This window comes from Prionailurus viverrinus, chromosome F1 (genome assembly GCF_022837055.1).
Source record: "Prionailurus viverrinus isolate Anna chromosome F1, UM_Priviv_1.0, whole genome shotgun sequence".
Classification (NCBI taxonomy): domain Eukaryota; kingdom Metazoa; phylum Chordata; class Mammalia; order Carnivora; family Felidae; genus Prionailurus; species Prionailurus viverrinus.
The window spans coordinates 51,287,501-51,305,866 of record NC_062577.1 but is presented as its reverse complement, the minus strand read 5'-3'; the positions used below and the strand labels follow the sequence as shown (position 1 = coordinate 51,305,866).

At 37.5% G+C, this 18,366-nt stretch overlaps 1 protein-coding gene across 1 annotated transcript in view; it reads left to right on the top strand.

Annotated features, from left to right (window-relative positions):
* USH2A (usherin) overlaps window positions 1–18,366 on the top strand; it is a 735,906-nt gene that overhangs the window by 392,396 nt on the left and 325,144 nt on the right. The window contains exons 35-36 of the mRNA XM_047839579.1: window positions 13,421–13,572; window positions 18,287–18,366. The exon at window positions 18,287–18,366 is cut by the window's right edge and continues 83 nt beyond it. Of these exons, the coding sequence (XP_047695535.1) occupies window positions 13,421–13,572; window positions 18,287–18,366 (232 nt within the window). The remainder of the gene's footprint in view (window positions 1–13,420; window positions 13,573–18,286) is intronic.

Genomic DNA, 18,366 nt, shown 5'->3' with positions numbered 1-18,366 from the left:
CTCAGGCAACAACAGATGTTGGTGAGGATGTGGAGAAAGAGGATCTCTTTTGCATTGTTGGTGACAATGCAAGCTGGTGCAGCCACTCTGGAAAACAGTATGGAGGTTCCTCAAAAAACTAAAAATAGAACTACCCTACCGCCCAGCAATTGCACTACTAAGCATTTATCCACAGGATACAGGTGTGCTGTTTCCAAGGGACACATGAGTCCCATGTTTATAGCAGCACTATCAACAATAGCCGAAGTATGGAAAGAGCCCAAATGTCCATCGATGGATGAATGGATAAAGAAGAAGTGGTATATATATACAATGGAGTATTACTCGGCAATCACAAAGAATGAAATCTTGCCATTTGCAACTACGTGGATGGAACTGGAGGGTATTATGCTAAGTGAAATTAGTCAGAGAAAGACAAAAATCATATGATTTCACTCATATGTGGACTTTAAGAGACAAAACAGATGAATGTAAGGGAAGGGAACAAAAATAATATAAAAACAGGGAGGGGGACAAAACAGAAGAGACTCATAAATATGGCAAACAAACTGAGGGTTACGGGAGGGGTTGTGGGAGGCGGGATGGGCTAAATGGGTAAGGAGCGCTAAGGAATCTACTCCTGAATCATTGTTGCACTATATGCTAACTAATTTGGATGTAAATGTAAAAAAATAAAAAATAAAACAAGTTATAATTAAAAAAAGAGGAAATTACCACATACTACAAGATGGATGAACCTTGAGGACATTATGCCAACTAAAAGAAACCAGTCACAGAAAGACAAATACTGCATGATTCCACATATATGTGGAATCTAGAGTCATTAAACACACAGAGTCAGAAAGTAGAATGTGGTTACCAGGAGTGGAGCTCAGGAGGGGGAATGGAGACTTGCTATTGAATGAATATAGTTTCAATTTTGCAAGATGAAAAAGTTCTAGAGATCTGTTATACAACAATGTGCATTTAGTTAACAATCTGAACTATACATTTAAAAATAGTTAAGATGGAAAATTTTAAGTTCTGTGTTTTTTTACCATAATTACAAAAATATGATGTAGAGAGGATATAATAAAATGCAGTAAACTTTTAAACCAGAGAAAGATTAAGGACTGTGTTAACTTAAAACAAACACAAATTTCAATTAATAATCACATAAAGATATATGTATAAAACATACATTTGTTAAACCAGAGTGAGATCATACTATCTGTCCTATCGTGCATCTTGCTTTCCTCACTTAACAACATGGCGGAGACATCTTTCCGTGGCAGTTAAGCATAGCCCAACTTCATTTTTTCGAAAGGCAGTATAGAATCCCACTGAATAAAACCACAGCTTATGTGCCCCATCTTTTAGCGGTGGGTATTTAAGATTTTGCTGTTATAAAAAATGCTACTTGCCATTAATTGCCTTAGTCTGCCAAGTAGTCCTTACACACTGGGTCTTTATCACTTGATTCACACCTAAGACTTTGCTTTCCTTCAAACAAGTACTACCGAATTCTAGTCCCATACCTGCAAAAATGCTGGTGTGACAACTCCAGTCCTGTTTCTCTAATCAGAGCACTTGGCATCCACGTTCCCTCTGGCAAAAGTGTTCTTGGGGCAGCCGGGTGGCTCAGTTGGTTAAGCGTCCAACTCTCGATTTCGGTTCAGGTCGTGATCTCACAGTCCATGAGTTTGAGCCCCAAGTCAGGCTCTGCACTGATGGTGTGGAGCCCAGCAAGGATTCTCTCTCTCACCCTCTCTCTCTGACCCTTTAGAACGCTCTCTCTCTTTCTCTCTCAAAATAAATAAGCTTAAAAAAACAAACAAACATGTTCTTTGCAGGTTGCAAATTCAGGCAGGATTTGAAAACCTGAATTAGAGCTACTTTTAGGTGGATAAGAACCCTTTCATCTGTAGCACCCTGACTCTTCCTTTGTCAGACCATCAGCCATCACTGAGAAGTAGAATGAAGGATTACTGTCTAATAAATTTGGGACCTGTGTTGTGCAGATTACAATTGCATAATTAGAATTATGCTTTTGAGAGCTTCCAAATTCTCGTGAGCCATATTCCCTTTCAGAAGCTTAGGCCTCAGAATCTGTAAATATGTTTTTTCCTCGCACTTGAAATCCACCTTGCTAAAATCAGCATACATATCTGACTACACCAAACGTATTCCTCATTATTTAGCATAATGTTTAGTGACATTTGAAAATAATTAGAATATATGCTTTTATTGAGAAAATAGTAACTAGAAATATAGAATATGAAGTTGTTCTCATTTATTTTTTAATGCTCAGGCTCCAGGCTCTGAGGTGACAGCACAGAGCCCAACGTGGGGCTCAAATTCGCAAACTGTGAGATCATGACCCAAGGTGAAGTTGAACACTTAACCAACTGAGCCATCCAGGCGCCCCTGCTTTATTATTAATATTTATAATTTCTTATAACTATCCACTATCTTGGACTTATGTAAATTTACTAAAACAGTTTCCCTGTTAGATTGTGACCCACATAAGGGCAGGGATATCCCTTGTTCTCTGTGTGTTTTGTTCCAGGTTCTAATTCCCCCAGTTGACAGGGTGCCAGTCATGGGTAGGTGGGTATTAAATACCTGGGAAAGGAATGAATATTTACTGATGATAGGGACAATGATAACATGGCAATTGTATGGACATGAGAAGTATATGCATGTGCAATCATATAATATGTGCAGATGCACATTTATAACATGTTTTTACAATTATGTAATATAGGTGAACTATTTCAAAGGCAGCAGAAAGGCATCTCCCTCTTGGTCTGTGGAAGACACAAAGACCCAGTCACTTGGAATAAGATTTTCTCAGCCTGGTGATTTGTCAAGATTGTAAAGAGAGATAGCACGTGAAGCCGGAATCTGCTGTGCATGCCTCAGTGGGAAAGGGGTAGATTGTTACTTCCCTCAGAGTTGAGTAAGGTCAAGATGGGCATAGGAAAGAGAGCCAGGTATGCACCGGCCTGGGTCTTGGGGACTTCTAGAGAAAAGGAACCTTTGAAAACATTTTCCTAGTTCAGCCTTTTATATGGGGCTGGCTTTTTGAGATTTTATATACAGATATATGCGAAGACATATTCGTATCAGTAAGTGTCAACAGGAACAGAAACAATTTAGGGAGTTAATGATCTTTGCAGATGTATATGTAGTGCCATGAAGACAATAGAACATTGTTGGGAGAACGTTTAGTTCAGTTTTTAAGCATATGTATGACGTCAGAAATGGGTAGAAGAGAAAAAGTTAGCTGTAGAACTTTTATACAGGATATGCTATAGGATATCCTATATCCTATATCCTATAGGATATAGATACTATATCCTATGTTGTCCTTCACATTGAGAGCTGATAAGAAAGATGGGGCACCTGGGTGGCTCAGTTGGTTAAGCGCCTGACTTCGGCTCAGGTCATGACCTCACAATTCGTGGGTTCGAGCCCCATGATGCGCTCTGTGCTGACAGCTCAGAGCTGGAGGCTGCTTCCTATTCTGTGTCTCCCTCTCTCTCTCGGCCCCTCCCCCACTCATGCTCTGTCTCACTCTCTCTCTCTAAAATAATTACACATTAAAAAAATTTTAAGACATAAGAAACTTTTATAATGTATGTGTGTGAAGGTGTATGTGCAAATACTGATTCACCTATACAAAGAAAGAAGTATTTGATTTCCCAGCAATGCTAATAGTCATGGTAGTAGTAATAGCTACCACTTATAACTATCTGTCAGGTACTTTAATCCTCACAACTAGTCCATGAAATGGGTATTGCTATTCTTCCATTCAGATGTGGAAACCCAGACTTATAAGCAATAATCACTCAAGACAACGGGTTAAGTAGGAATGTAATACAACACAAGGTGTGAATGACTCAAGTTCATGATTTTGTTCACTGTACTCTCCTGCCTCTGCTTTTTGCAAAACAAGCTCATAATTCAGTATTCCATCAAGCCATGGGGGAAAAAAAAAAGTTTTTAGATACTTTTACTTGTTTAATGGCTTATTCTCAGTGCCAAATCTCAAAATTCTTAAGATCTCCGTTCTGATTTTTCTCTGGTTTTAAAGAAATAACTATTTTTTAAAACTTCTTCTTTTGAAATAACTTTATTTTTAAACAGCCAAAATGTGATTCTATTTTCTTTCCTGGAAATGCTCCGTTTTAATAGGAGAAATGGATTATAGAATTCAGTGAATCACTTAGGAAAACTGCTTGACAGTTTTGAGCAAACCTTGTGTAACTTTTATGAAACACCTCCAATCAGTTTGTCAGGTACAATCTCCCAAGCACAATCTTTTTTAGATTCCGTTGATTCCATTTTTAGGAGCGCATAACAGTAATAAGGCATGATTCCACAATGTGAAAGCTGTTCTCTCTTTTCCTTTTTAATTGAAGGATCAAGTATTCACACAGGGAGATATCTGCCACATTCAATCATCATCCGGACCTTGGGGGAAAACCCATGGTTGATATTCACATTGCCATGAGGTACTGGAAAAAACAAACAAATATGTTTGGAGCATCTATATTCACTATACATGTTATTTTTATGACACACTAAAGCACTGTTGTTTAATTCTTATAGTAAACAGAATTCTTCAGTGTAAATAGAGATACCTTGTATTAAATTTACATTGTATTGTACTTGTATTGAATTTCCTTGGTTATATATGACAACCTATTGAGCACCCTAGGAAATACAATTTGACATAACATGATGAAGAGGCACAAAGATATATATCCCAGAGGATGTGCTTTATGGACAATTATGATTCAGCTTCCCTGTGAAAATTAAACACCTTAAAAATTCTACCATTGTGGAAAGCAAAAGGTGTAAACTTGAAACTGCTTACACGGGAGAGCCGATGGGAATTAACTATGCATTTTGTGGATTATCCACTGAAGAACTAAACGTGTACACCTGGATTAGATAACCTGATCCCCCTTAGCACATAGCATAATATTGTTGCATTTTGTTATAGCTATTTTACAGCTTATTAGTACAGGAGAATAAGCAAGAGAAAAGCCCAAAAAGCACAAAACAGGGAAATATCATAAAATACATTACCATAATTGTTTTAAGTTAGGTGTATATATCTTTGGACTCTCTGGTTCCGCTCTCCTCCCTTCCACTCAGTCCTGTAGCCTACAAGGCTGCCCTTTCCTCACCGCGTCAATGGGCTTCCTCTCTCTCTGGCTTCCTTTTGGTTTGTCCCTGGGAGGCAGCAGCAGCAAGAGACACAAGGGTGGGAGGAGAATGGAGTCTCAGAATTTTAAGACTTTGTTTCCATTCTTCCTGGTTTTGGGCTCCAGGGCCTTATTGCTCCACCAGAGACTCATAGTTCATGAGTTCAAGCCCCCCATCAGGCTCTGTGCTGACAGCATGGAGCCCGCTTGGGATTCTCTCTCTCTCTCTCTCTCTCTCTCTCTCTCTCTCTCCTCCTTCGCTGCCCATGTGTATGCACCCTCTCTCTCAAAATAAACAAATAAACATTAAAAAAAAACCTTTCTCAGGGGCGCCTGGGTGGCGCAGTCGGTTAAGCGTCCAACTTCAGCCAGGTCACGATCTCGCGGTCCGTGAGTTCGAGCCCCGCGTCAGGCTCTGGGCTGATGGCTCGGAGCCCGGAGCCTGTTTCCGATTCTGTGTCTCCCTCTCTCTCTGCCCCTCCCCCGTTCATGCTCTGTCTCTCTCTGTCCCAAAAATAAATAAAAACGTTAAAAAAAATTTTTTTTAAATAAAAAATAAAAAAAATAAAACCTTTCTCAAACTTGTTTCTCAAACTCTCTAAAGGAAAAGTGAAACTCTTTTTTGCCTTGAAGGGGTTTTCCTGAGGATCAATAGCACTTGATTTTAAAACATGAATACCGTTAAATTTTCAGCATAAACTTGCTCTGACTTTCCAGTGTTTGCCTCTTCTTACCTTTCATGCTTCCCTACACAACAGTTTTTGTTTTGTATTTTAATTAAATGTTCTATTTTCAGATAGCTATAGATTCACGTGCAGTTGTTAAGAAATTATGCAGAGATCTCATTGACCTTTGCCCACTTTTCCCGAAAGGCAACATCTTTCAAAAGCATAGTGCACTATCACAACTATGATTTTGTCAATGGTACAAAACAGAGGGCTGACTTTTTTTCAACCCTCAAATTGACAGAACCTCCTTTAGCCAGTAGCATAAGTTAGTAAGTTAGTTCTTCGGTAGCAGGCTTTTGTGAGTTTTTCACGGCTAACTTCACAGTCCATCTCAGAATGAGGTAGAGAGACCCTCTTCTTTTTTGACTCGTGACCTGTTACACAGTCTAATCCACCTCAGCCCTAAGTGTCATAAATTTGTTATATTAAAGAAGAGAAAGTATGTAAAACTGTTAAAGGTGTTTCTGTCTTAGAATTCCACGCTGCTGCTTCCATGTGGTATTCCCACATCCCTGCCTCAGTTACAACTAGTTACTATATATTCAGGAAAAGGTGCCTTTAAAAATTATTTTTCTCTTTGTGAGATATTTAGCTGCCCTTCTTTACCCTACCTCCATGGTCTTCCCTACTCCAATCATTTGCAATTAATGCGACTCTAGATTAATTCTTCTAAATATAATGTTTATTTGCTCCTGGTCAGAACACCAAGATGTCCATGGTTCTCCTGTGCATCATAAAATCCCAAATCCTTGGGGGAGCATTCAAGGCCCAAACCTCCTTTTAAAGGCTTATTTTCTGTTAGATTTTAACCAGTTATGACAATAACAACAAAACACTGATCTGTTCTGGATATATTTACTGTACCTTGTGCTTTCTTGCTTCTAGGCATTGGTAAATGCCATGTTCCCACCAGGAACATCTTCCTGAGCTATGACCTTTTCACATTTCACCTTTTACGGAAGACCCATGGTAGACCCAGCTGCTTTGTACAGAAGGCCCAGCTACTCTAAAAAGCTTTTAGGACTCACTGTAGCCCAGTGATTGCCCCTGCTTGAAGTTCCTGTATGTCTACGCCATTTGTTGGGCATAAAGTTTTTGTGGCACTTATCACTTTTATTCAACTCTTGAATTTTTGTTTAATTAGACCTGTGTTTAACCCTTTTCTTACTTCTACAAATCCAGATATTATTTCTTATCCTTTCTATCTCCCAAAGTACCAAGTATTGTACCTTTCAGGAATGGACTTCCGATACATGTATATTATTTTTCAGTTAGGCTCAACTGAGTTGCTTTTAGGGCCAGAATGTGTTCATCAGTTCTTAAATTGAGAGGAATTCCTAAATATTTTAGTAGAGAAAGTTAGGCTGCAAATGAAGAGGAACAGGGGCAGTAGGGGGATGAGATTGCCAGGTTCCAACCCTGATTTGATAAAGATTTGCGTGACCTTGGGAAATAGCCTCTCTAAGACTCCCTTCCCTTAACTCTACAACAAGGCAAATAACACTTCTTATTTCTTGATGTTGTTAATGGAAATAATTCACATAAAGCATATAGCCTATTGTCTGATTCAAAGTAAGTGTTCAGTATATTTTTAAGTAATAAGGTGTTTTATAATTTAAGTAATAAGTAATTTAAGTAATTTAAGTAATAAGGTGTTTTATAATATAATTTCAAAAATACTTACACAGCATTTTAAGAACCTGGCATTTTAGTTTTCCCAAAACTACTCATCTGTGTCCTGTATTCTACTCAAAGAAGTGTCTCCTTAGGCTTCACTTAAAATTTCCACTGGATTATATTCATTAGTTATTGTAATACACCTTGGGAATCTGAAGTCAATGCAAATTGTTGTCTTACTGCATATTTTATACTTATTATTTACTAAATGTATGTTTTTAGAACTGAATCATACAATATTTCATATAGTACTAATTTTATTTACATCAAAAAGTCTACTAATGAAGACAAGTGATGACATCTGCCTGCATATCTTGGTAAGAAATGGATTGCTATTTTCAAATTGCATCTCTTATTATCTACAAATTTACCAGGAAGTTTGGCTGTATGTTCTTAACTCAGGAATTTAGAGTTAATGGCCTTACCCAAACCAGATCAAAGGAAGTGCACTTGTCTCAGGCTCCTTTTTGTGGCAAATGTAGACACCAGCTCTAAATCATATGGTATCCCACTTTGGCCTGACCTTGAGATACGGTGATTAGCTGGTAAGACCTAGATGCTAGGGCAGAAAACCCAGAGACACCAGCATCACAGGTCTGTTCCATCCTCACAACATGTTTACATTGATCCCAGCTTCCTGATCTTGGGGTGGGAAGCTTTCATCTTCCTAGTACGCAGAGAAGGCCTGATTGATCACTGATTACATGGGGCATGTTCAGATATGTGTTCTGAAAAATGGCCCTCTGTCTGCAGTGTGAAGAATGAACTGTATGGGAGCGTGAATAATGCATCAGAACATGTAGGTGGCTATTATTTTCAGATATGAGATGATGGTAGACTGGACTCCATGGCCGTGGGTATGGAGATAGGTGAAGATCAATTGGGAATGTACAGTCTATAAGTCTCAGTAATGGCGTTGGTATGGTTGGGGAGGGAGAGGAAAGTGTCCAATATGACTTAAAGGTTAGACTATCCTCACCCAGTGTATACTTGGATTCTACAATTTGGATCTAAAATTGATTTTTTTAACTCTTCCTACAAATGCTGTCAAATAGTGGTTACGTACAGAATAGTGGGTAACTCAGTATTGTGTGCGCGTGTGTGTGTGTGTGTGTGATCTCACCTGCACGCAAGATGGACTTCAGTCTTACCCACCTCTCAAGGTGATGCATCCTAGATACTAAAAAGTTTCTGAGCAGTTGAATTAACTGTCACAAATCTCACTTAATTTTATTCTCAGCTCATTTTCCATGTACTCATCTTACTCTAAGCCCTTCTTTTAGTAACTGTCTATTATTTCTTTATCCATAGTTCCAGATGTCATGGTTATCTAGTTTCTTAGCATAGCTTGCTAGGGGTTGGCTTGCTTGAGTCAGGTAGACAAAACAAAGAAGAAATTTTTGAGAGACTGTCAGTGAGGGAGGAAGGAGGAGGAACTCAAAAAGCAGGCACAAGAATGGATTAAGTACAGCCACAGAGTGATGTGAAGGGTGAAACCTAAGTAAGTACCCCATATCTCATCAGTCCCTGAGGGTGTTACTGAATTAGAGAATATAGTCTTTGATGTCCATAATGCACAGATTGAGTCATCACAAGATGATTCAATTATATTCATTATAGTCTGTGTGGGAACACAGGTAAGTACTGTGGAGTCCTTGCTAGAAAGATTTCCTTTAAAAATGGTTAAGATTCTTAAAGTTTGTACTTAAGGAATGAGATTTAGTTATAAAAAATTAACTTCTATGAAATATGTCATTTCCCAATAGGTCAGATAAATGAGATATTATGCACATAATCCTAGCATAAAAGAAATTCCCTGTTCCCCAATTATGTAAGAAAACGGAAATATTGATTTGGGTACTTTCTATCTCATTGTTGAGAAGCAGGTCAACCAGATAGCATTTCAAGGGTCTCACAATTTCTTTAAGAGCTTCTGCAACACATTATTTGCACAGAAGATTTTTTTGGTGAGGATTAAGTGATTGCTTAGCAGAGCGCCTGGCCCGTCATAATTTCTTATCATTATTATTACTGTGATTTTATCCATTTTTCTTCTCTTAAATTTTCTGTGACTGGCTTTACACTATATATCTTACATTTCTTAGTTTTGATTCACTTGTGCTTTTGTGCGTCAAGTATTAAATGGCAGTAAATTGAATACTCTCTGTAAGGATTCTCAGAGTTCTCACAGACAGCCATACTAGAATAAAGGAAAACGGATGTTGGCAGCTGTACTTTTTCTTGTGTAGCCATAGGGCTCTGTGACAGTAAGATGCTCTTTCCCCCAAATTTGGAAATAAGGGAAATAGACCTTCTCTTAAAAGATAATGCATACAAAGTTATCCTCAGAAGGGAAAAGGAGCCAGAGCAGTAGCTTTATTTCAAAAGTATTAGCTCATTTAAATATAAACAACTTTAATCCTAAAGGATGTACTGACCAGGATCTACCTAGTAAAACAGAAAATGTGCTAGAAATAAGACTTTATTTATTTATTTATGTTCATTTATTTTGAGAGAGAGAAAGAGAGATAGAACAAGTAGGGGAGAGGCAGAGAAAGGGAGAAAGAGAATCCCAAGCAGGCTCTGCACCACAGTGCACTGTAGGTGCAAAGCCTGATGCAGGGCTCGAACTCACGAATCATGAGACCATGACCTGAGCCAAAACCAAGAGTCAGGTGCTTAACTGACTGAGCCACCCAGGCACCTCAAGACAGACTATATTTAATATAAGGAATTGGTTACAAATGCATTGGAAAGGCTGCAGAAGCAAAACACGTGATTTGCAGAGAGCTGCTAACTTCCCAGGTCTTCTGGCTTCCAAGTCTGCCTCAGCAACTGCTAGCCACAGGATTTGCTGATTTGATGCTTGAACCCACAAGAGGCGCTGCCCCAGCCTGAGCTCCAGTGCCAGCCAGAGTCCACTACTGAAGAAGCTGGAAATGCAGAAGAGACATTTCTGCTGCCTAGACTGCTTGAGGCCACAGCTGCTTTGCCCCTCTGCTGACCTCACAACAGTCAGCGAAAGCCTCAGCTCTCGGAACTGGAAGCTGGACATTTTCTTTCGTCCTGTTCCTGCCCTCCTTGCAGTGCCTCCCATTGTGAAATCAAGGAGGAAGCCAACAAACAAGATGGCCGCAAATGTAGAGCATGGGCTCTTAGGCTTAGCATACAGAGCAGACTGTAGATGTGGGGAGTAGGTAGATGAATTCGATGAATAACCAGCTTAGTCAGCACCTGTACACACTCCTCTTCCTTCCATTACCTTCCGTGACCAGCAGTAATCACTACATGCTTCTGCCTGACATCCTACTGTGCTTTGTACAATGCAGATGCTCTCACCCTCTGTCACCATATTCCCATCTGGGTAGTGTGAATTCCCCCTTGAGTTTAGACACAACCCTCCTGGATTGTCTGCAACTTAAAAACTAAGATAGAATGAATACCCACTAACTTTCTTTATATAAATCAGTAGGGAAAAGGAGGAGAGAAAATTCGTTATTACGTACAAATCTTTATGTAATATTCCAAAATAAGGTATAGTAACACCTACAGTTCTCACTTCCATAACTAGCATAAGGCCACAGTTGATATTTATGACTTCTTCCCTTTGCCCTCGGCCAGTAGCTCATCTGTTTAGGATTTTTGACCTAGTAAGGCAACCAGAACCTTCATTACTAAAAGGTTTACATGCTTAGTGTCAGTGTGCAGCAGGAAGCTAATTTCTATGTACTATTTTTTTTTCTTGCCTGTTGATATAGTTGCATGAGGGTCCCAAATTGCCAGGTAATGTTCTCAGTTTCCAATTTAGTGGTATCTAAATTGAAGCCCGCAACATAGTATTCCTCTTTGTGACTAGAAAAAGCAAAAATATTTTCTGTAGGTTATTAAGTGTAATAGTGAGAGGAAACACTCTGAGGACCTTCTCTTGATTTTCATTTTTATATTTCTCACTAAAGAAAAACCAGCATCAAATACTGACCCCCTAGTTAAAATCAGATGCAGCATCCTGTAGGAACCACCCCTCCCCCCAAATCCACAGGCATTATCACCCAGCCTAGGCTATAATGTAGGTCTCAGTAGGCTGTTCCAGCAATATCTTAGGGTACAGGTTGATGGTGTATGTTGTAGGATTAGTAACTTTTATGGTGTTAGCTCACACCTTACTTCTCTTGTTATAAACTGATTTTCATATCAAAAGCAAAGTTGTGAAGGACAGCCCAACAATGAGTGCAGCATTCTAGAAATTTGTAGATGATGGTGCTGCCAAACATTGTGAGCAGGTTTGTGAAGTGAGCAATTTCCTCCCAGGAGAATGGGACGGACACTGGTGAAAAGCTCCTGGTGTCATGGTCCCACCAGTAATGCTTTCCCTGATGTGTTGATGGGTGAAGGTTTGATCATTCTTCAGGACATTAATGAGACCAAATCTGGTGTTCCTAGTCTAAGATTGAGGCATCCTGGAAGCCAGCTTAATTCTTTGAAACCTTGACTTTACTAGAATCTTTTGTTTCAAAACTCATTCCTTCTCCAAATCTTCTATCTTGGAGCTATTTTTTAATATCATCTTTTTACCAAGTCTCCTTTCATATTTCAGGTAGCTAGGTATCTGTCTTTCCTGTAGCCTTACATTTTCCCTCTATATTGGATGCTGATACTTTTACTATGCTGCATGTTCATTAATTTATTCATTCAATCAATAGATATTAAGTGCCTACTATGTTTTTGGCATGGTGCTAAGGTCTAGAAATACACAGGTGAGGAAGAGTCAAGATTGCTTTCAGGATCCTATAGTCAAGCAATTAAATACCACTGTGAAATTAATTTTACTTTGAAAGAGGTTCTGATTTGGGCACGTAAGCAAAATTTTGTTTCTCATAGTATAATGCTTCATCAGTTTGGGGATTCTGTAATTCCAGTGAACATAGATTCCTATCTTCCTTTAAAATGCAAATATGTTGATTGAATAATTCGAATGATTATATTCAATAACCATGTAATTTCTTATATCTCTACTAGTTGATTTCATGAAAAGACACATAACTTTCCTTCTGATATAAATTTAATTGATCATTACAAACAGCAAATCATAGTTTCTCCAAAACATTCATGATTGTCCCATGAATGGAATTTGTCCAATTTGTGCCTGGCTTTTATGTTTAGGTTATGAAATATTGTAGTTGAGGACATGGGTTCTGGAGCCAGACTTCCTGACCAGATTCAAATCCTGACTCCACCACTTGCCAGTTACATGACTTTGAGCAAGTTACTTAATAGGTCTGTGTCTGGATTTCCTCATCTATAAAATGGTGATGATAATAACACTGCCTCTCTTCTGGTAATGCTGCTAGGAGAGGGTCAAAAAGGAGTTTATATACAACAGGTGCTTAGAACAGTGCTTGACATATCCTGAGTAATATATAATGCGTTAACAAATAAGGTCATTTGGCTTCTAGAGCATATCGATTAAGGATATCATTTTAGAAAGCAATAAAAATTCTAAATGTACTTAATCTATTCATATTTGATCTGGAACGCAGATGATACTAGCTAACATGATGTAATAGGAAGAGTCCATACTGGGACTCTTAGGTCCTATTTCTGTCTCTCTACTAATCAGCTTAACAGTTTGATATTTAAGGGTTTAATGCCTGTCTTATCCTTCTGAAAGAGACAGGGTTTAGACCAGGGAAAATACCAGATACCGTAATTTAGTAATTCCATGAAATTAGAAATCCCATCAGTAAGTGCTTGCTTTCTTAAGACATTCTTTGCTGTTGTCTCGTAAGTCACACTAAAAGCCAATTATTGTCTTCCCAGGTGTTATCACAAGCTACGGACTATATCTAGATGGTATATTAATTCACAATTCCTCAGAACTCAGCTGTCATGCTTATGGATTTGCTCCTTGGAGCTTACATTCCTTCAGAGTCCAAGCATGCACGGCCAAAGGTTGCGCTCTGGGCCCACTGGTGAGTATGTGCATTTACATTCTGGGAATGTACCGAATGTCAGATGACAGGGAATATCAAGGAAGAAGTAAGTGGTGGTGACTCACTCCCTGCACAGCTAGGCTTTCAAGCAGGATAGGAGATGTTCTTTTTATAAAATTTTACTTAAGAGTTAGTAAGAAAGAGTTTATATTCAACATAAATTTCAAGACCGCCCATAGGTCTAGTGAAGGACAAAATCTATATCTCACTGAAATTTTTAAAGGCAAGTTGGCCAGTTTAGCAGAAATACATACAATTGTGTTTAATTGGGTGACTTATTTTGAGTAGATGTTTTTCTCTCTAATAATGGCCTCAACAGCTAAGTAAGTTATGAGTAAAAAGTAAAAATAATTAAAAGTCCATAATTGCCAAAATATGGCAACATTACCGCCCAACAAGTAGGTCAATCAATTAAAAGGTTGAGCTTGCCTCATCTCTTAGAATCAAATATATTTATATCATTAACGTGATATAGTTTCAAAGAACAGTATTTAAAATTGCATTGATATTAGCTTTTGATATCCACATTTCAGAAATCTATAGTGTATATATTTCATTAGCAGTTAAGAGATTGACAAATTGTGCTCTTTATTTTTTATATAATTTTTAAAACTCAATAGTACATAATTGTCACTGACTAGCATGACATTCTTTAGGTTCAAAACATCCCATTTTATGTTTTGTGCATTTTCCTTAATTAGATTTAGCTTCTTTTAAGGGAAATGCTCATTACTTTTAGATATTTTTTGGCAATGTTTGCTAATGCTCTATCATTTTAATGCACTCTGTCTTCATTGAAGAGTGTATTATATAAATATTACCTTGAAAAACAGCTCTACAGTTTAATTTTGGCTTCCTTATTTTTGATCACACCTCCCATTTCGTTGCAAAGATTGGTTGCCTTCCAAACTGCTAACATCATCTATCGGTGGAGCTGAGCTGTAGTCTTTATTGCCATTAAGTATTTTATAGCTCAGACCCTCTGATGGTTACTTACTCTTAAAAGCAGGAATGGCAATAGGCCAGCTTTTCTTCTCCATTCAAAAGAAAAGAAAAAGAAACATGAGCACACTTCACATGAGCTCGAAACCTAGACTTTTTCAAAAATACAAACTGCAAATTGGTTCTGGCTACTGAATTGGCTCCCACACTGTCCCTTGATGTTCTGGCAACTTTAAACAAGGGGGACATGGTTATTGATCTGCATCTGGTGCAGGTAAGACAGTAGGCGATGTTAACCTTAAGAAATCAAATGCCACAATGCCCTGATGGGAAGGGGGAAAACAGAATTGGATTGTAAAACCTGCTCTGCCATGGCCTCAGACATTCCAGACTCAGTCCTGATGTAAAGCGCAGCTATTTTCTCCTCTTGGTACTTTTTTTTTATCATATGCTCAGTATGCAAATGCTTTTCCCAAGTCAATGATCCATCTCTAATCACTGGGATTGAACAGCGTCTTTATTTAGAACAAGTCAACTATATGCTGCCAGGGAGTTAAAACCTATGGTCTTCGAGTGATTTCTAAAATATTTTTGTGCCAGTTACAGTCCATACTGTACCCTGAAGAGATTACATACATGAATATTCCAAATCTCCCTGGATATCTACCACAATCGTGAAGGATAATACAGATTCAGATACGTACATCACTTAAGGGTATTCTTTATCTCAAGCCCAATGTTATAATGTTTTGTTGAACTAAAAAAAAAGTCATGGTTTCTATTTTTAAATCTTTTGCTGGCAGAAATTGACAAATTATGTTTTGAGAATCAAACTTTTGCTCACCTCACAGCATTTTTAAATGATCATTCTTGGATTTTAGAAAGATAAGCCTGTTTATTTTGCATCTTGTATATATTTATTATCATTGTTTTTCATGCATGCAGGGAATACTATTCTCTGTTTTTGGTGATAGATGTGCTCTGGTCCTGAACGTAGTATGGGTCACCCTCAAAATCGGCAAGTTGATATAATAAAGGGAAAAAAGTCTATAAAATAGAATACTTAAAAAATAAAAATGCATACATATATCCCGTATTTCTACCATTTTAATGCAATATTAGCTCAATGTGTTTTGTTTTTAGCCTAAGTTTGTGACCTGTTGTTTGTGATTAAGAATGAACTGCTCTATACCCATCTTCAAGTTCAGTTCTCATTCATTTACACGTGTATTTGGCTCTTCAAGAAATCACAGTGTTAAAAACAATTTATAATGCTTTTGATCCTACTTTTAAGATGCTAATAGGCATTGTCAAATTTAATCCAGTAATTGGGGTTTTATTAATGTTGGAGATAATGAAAAATTAACAGAAAATGCAACAGAGAATTACTTTTTAAAAGGTTTCTCTGCTTTCAATGATATTGTTGAATTAGATTAGAGAGAAACCCTTCACGTTTTGTGTCTCTATAATAAGATGCATTGAATTTGTCCATAGGATAATCACTTGGCTTTTTTTTTTCTTTTTTTCCCCACTTAGCCAATGTTAGACAAACCTAGTGGAGTCTAAGATTGGGAATTTTATGACTGTGTCTGGCCTTGGAACATTCATTGGATTCAATTCTCCAAGGACCCTTTTAAGGATGAAATGTGAAACTATAGGTCACTGCAGTGTGATACGGTTAAAAAGCTGCTTTGGTTTCTTGATGATAGTATATTTCTACACATAAACACACCTAAACGAACATACACACATACTCACCTTTTCACATTTATTTTTCACAAAGAAACAAATTAGTTATCTAGGACATTTAAATCTTAATGCTAATATGCAATTCACAAGAAAATCCTATATGGGAAATCTACCCTCAACCTGCTATTATTCCCTGTGCCTCCTTGGGAAACATACTTCTTCTATGAAACCTCAGAATTTTCAACTATTACAACAGGGGGAAAAAAAGCACCCACTTTAAAAGGGATTACTGTAAAATTTTAAATGAAATATTTATGCAACGATTTCTGGTACATGGTAAGAGTTTTATTAAGGATGAAAATTTTATTAAAATGTTTGTATGTTTTCGTTGCGCATTTGTTCTCAAAAAAAATTTTATTTTCTGTCTCAAGGGAGGTTTCCAGGTAAAAGCCAAGCTGGCCTTCCACAAAATCTTTTCCTTCACAGTCTTTTTTAAGGCAAGGTGGATAAATAGTAGGTAATTTTTTTTAAAGATTGAGTCAAAGCAAAATAGTACAATTGCCAAATTTAATGTAGCATAAAAACTGAGGTATTTATCCAGATACTTAAGGAAATTTTTAAAATATATCATTTTGATTTAACCAGATATTTGAGGATAATAATATAATTATCTGCAATTGCCCTTAATTCTTCAACTTTTGAATCTCATTTTACTTGGAACCCTTTTAAAATCATTTTCTATGCAATAATTTGAATTATATACATAGACATAATGAAAGCAATTGCATTGTTATGAAATATTAAAATGATGAATTGATATTTTTCCAGTCAAGTTTCTTTACCATTTTTTGTACCTAGCTATTAGACTAAAAAAAAAAAAAAAAATAATGAGTAGCAGTTATAGATCTAAAGAACCCCATAGCCTTTCTCAGATGAAAATAAAACATGTCGTGACCTCATACTTATTAAAAATTAACACTCTGTCTTTTTCACATTTATTTTCATAATTGGGAAAGTGTATTCGCCCTAACAAATGAAGGTTTCATAATTGAGAATATTTGCCTGCCTAAGGATTTCGTGTTTGACCACCTTCTTGTGAGGCATGAGCCTGTACTTTAAGAATAAGGTCAAAATTATCAACATATTCAATAAACCTTAAAAGGTCAAACATTTATGAGTGATGCTTATGAGGTTGTGGTGATTAGTTAACAAATTTAAGCCAGTTCTTAGAAGAGGCCAACGTATTCTGAATCCCTTTCTAATTTCTTGCCACTTTCATCATCCTCTGGTCAACTAGTCATTTTCTCGATTTAGCTACTAAAATCTTCCTGGCCCCTGTGCAGTTAGGGACTACATTTTATTTCAAAGTTCTTCTCTTTAATTCATCTTTTGCTCTTTTCTGCATAGGTTCCTTAACACTATATTAATGAAATTTTCAACTTTTTTTTGTGATTATACCTTAGGGATGGAATCACTCAGGCACATTTATTTCTTGATGTCTGGCATGATACCATCTTTAAGTATCTGGTAGCAACACAGCTCAGAGAACTCTGTGTGTGTGTGTGTGTGTGTGTGTGTGTGTGTGTGTGTGCATGTGTGTGCGTGTGCGTGCACGCGCGGGAGTGTGCGTGCATACCGGTGGAAGTTGGAATGGCTTTGGCAAAGCCCAGAAGTCTACCACTCCAGTCAAGAACCTATGAAAACAGACCTCATGCATTCTTCTCTTTTGCAATAGCATAAAAATTGTTTCTAAGCGGTCCTAGAAGTAGTCTATGGATACACATGGCTATCAGTGCAATCACAGTGTGAGCTGATCCTCATATTCTGAAAACATTCACAAACAACTGCCTTGGTCAGGAGCTCAAATTCTAAGCTTTAACAGCAGGAGGAAGAAAACATGAGGTATGCTTTGATCCTGCTGACAAAATGAAGTATTCATACAAGATGCTACTGTCAAAATAGTTTACTTCACAGGAAAAGAGATTCTTTGAAGAAATATGCTCAAAGTGAAGCATGCACTTATTTTATTTGCAAACAAAAATAAATCTTTTTATACTCACAGGTGGAAAATCGAACTCTAGAAGCTCCTCCTGACGGAACAGTAAATGTGTTTGTCAAAACAGAGGGATCCCGGAAAGCCCA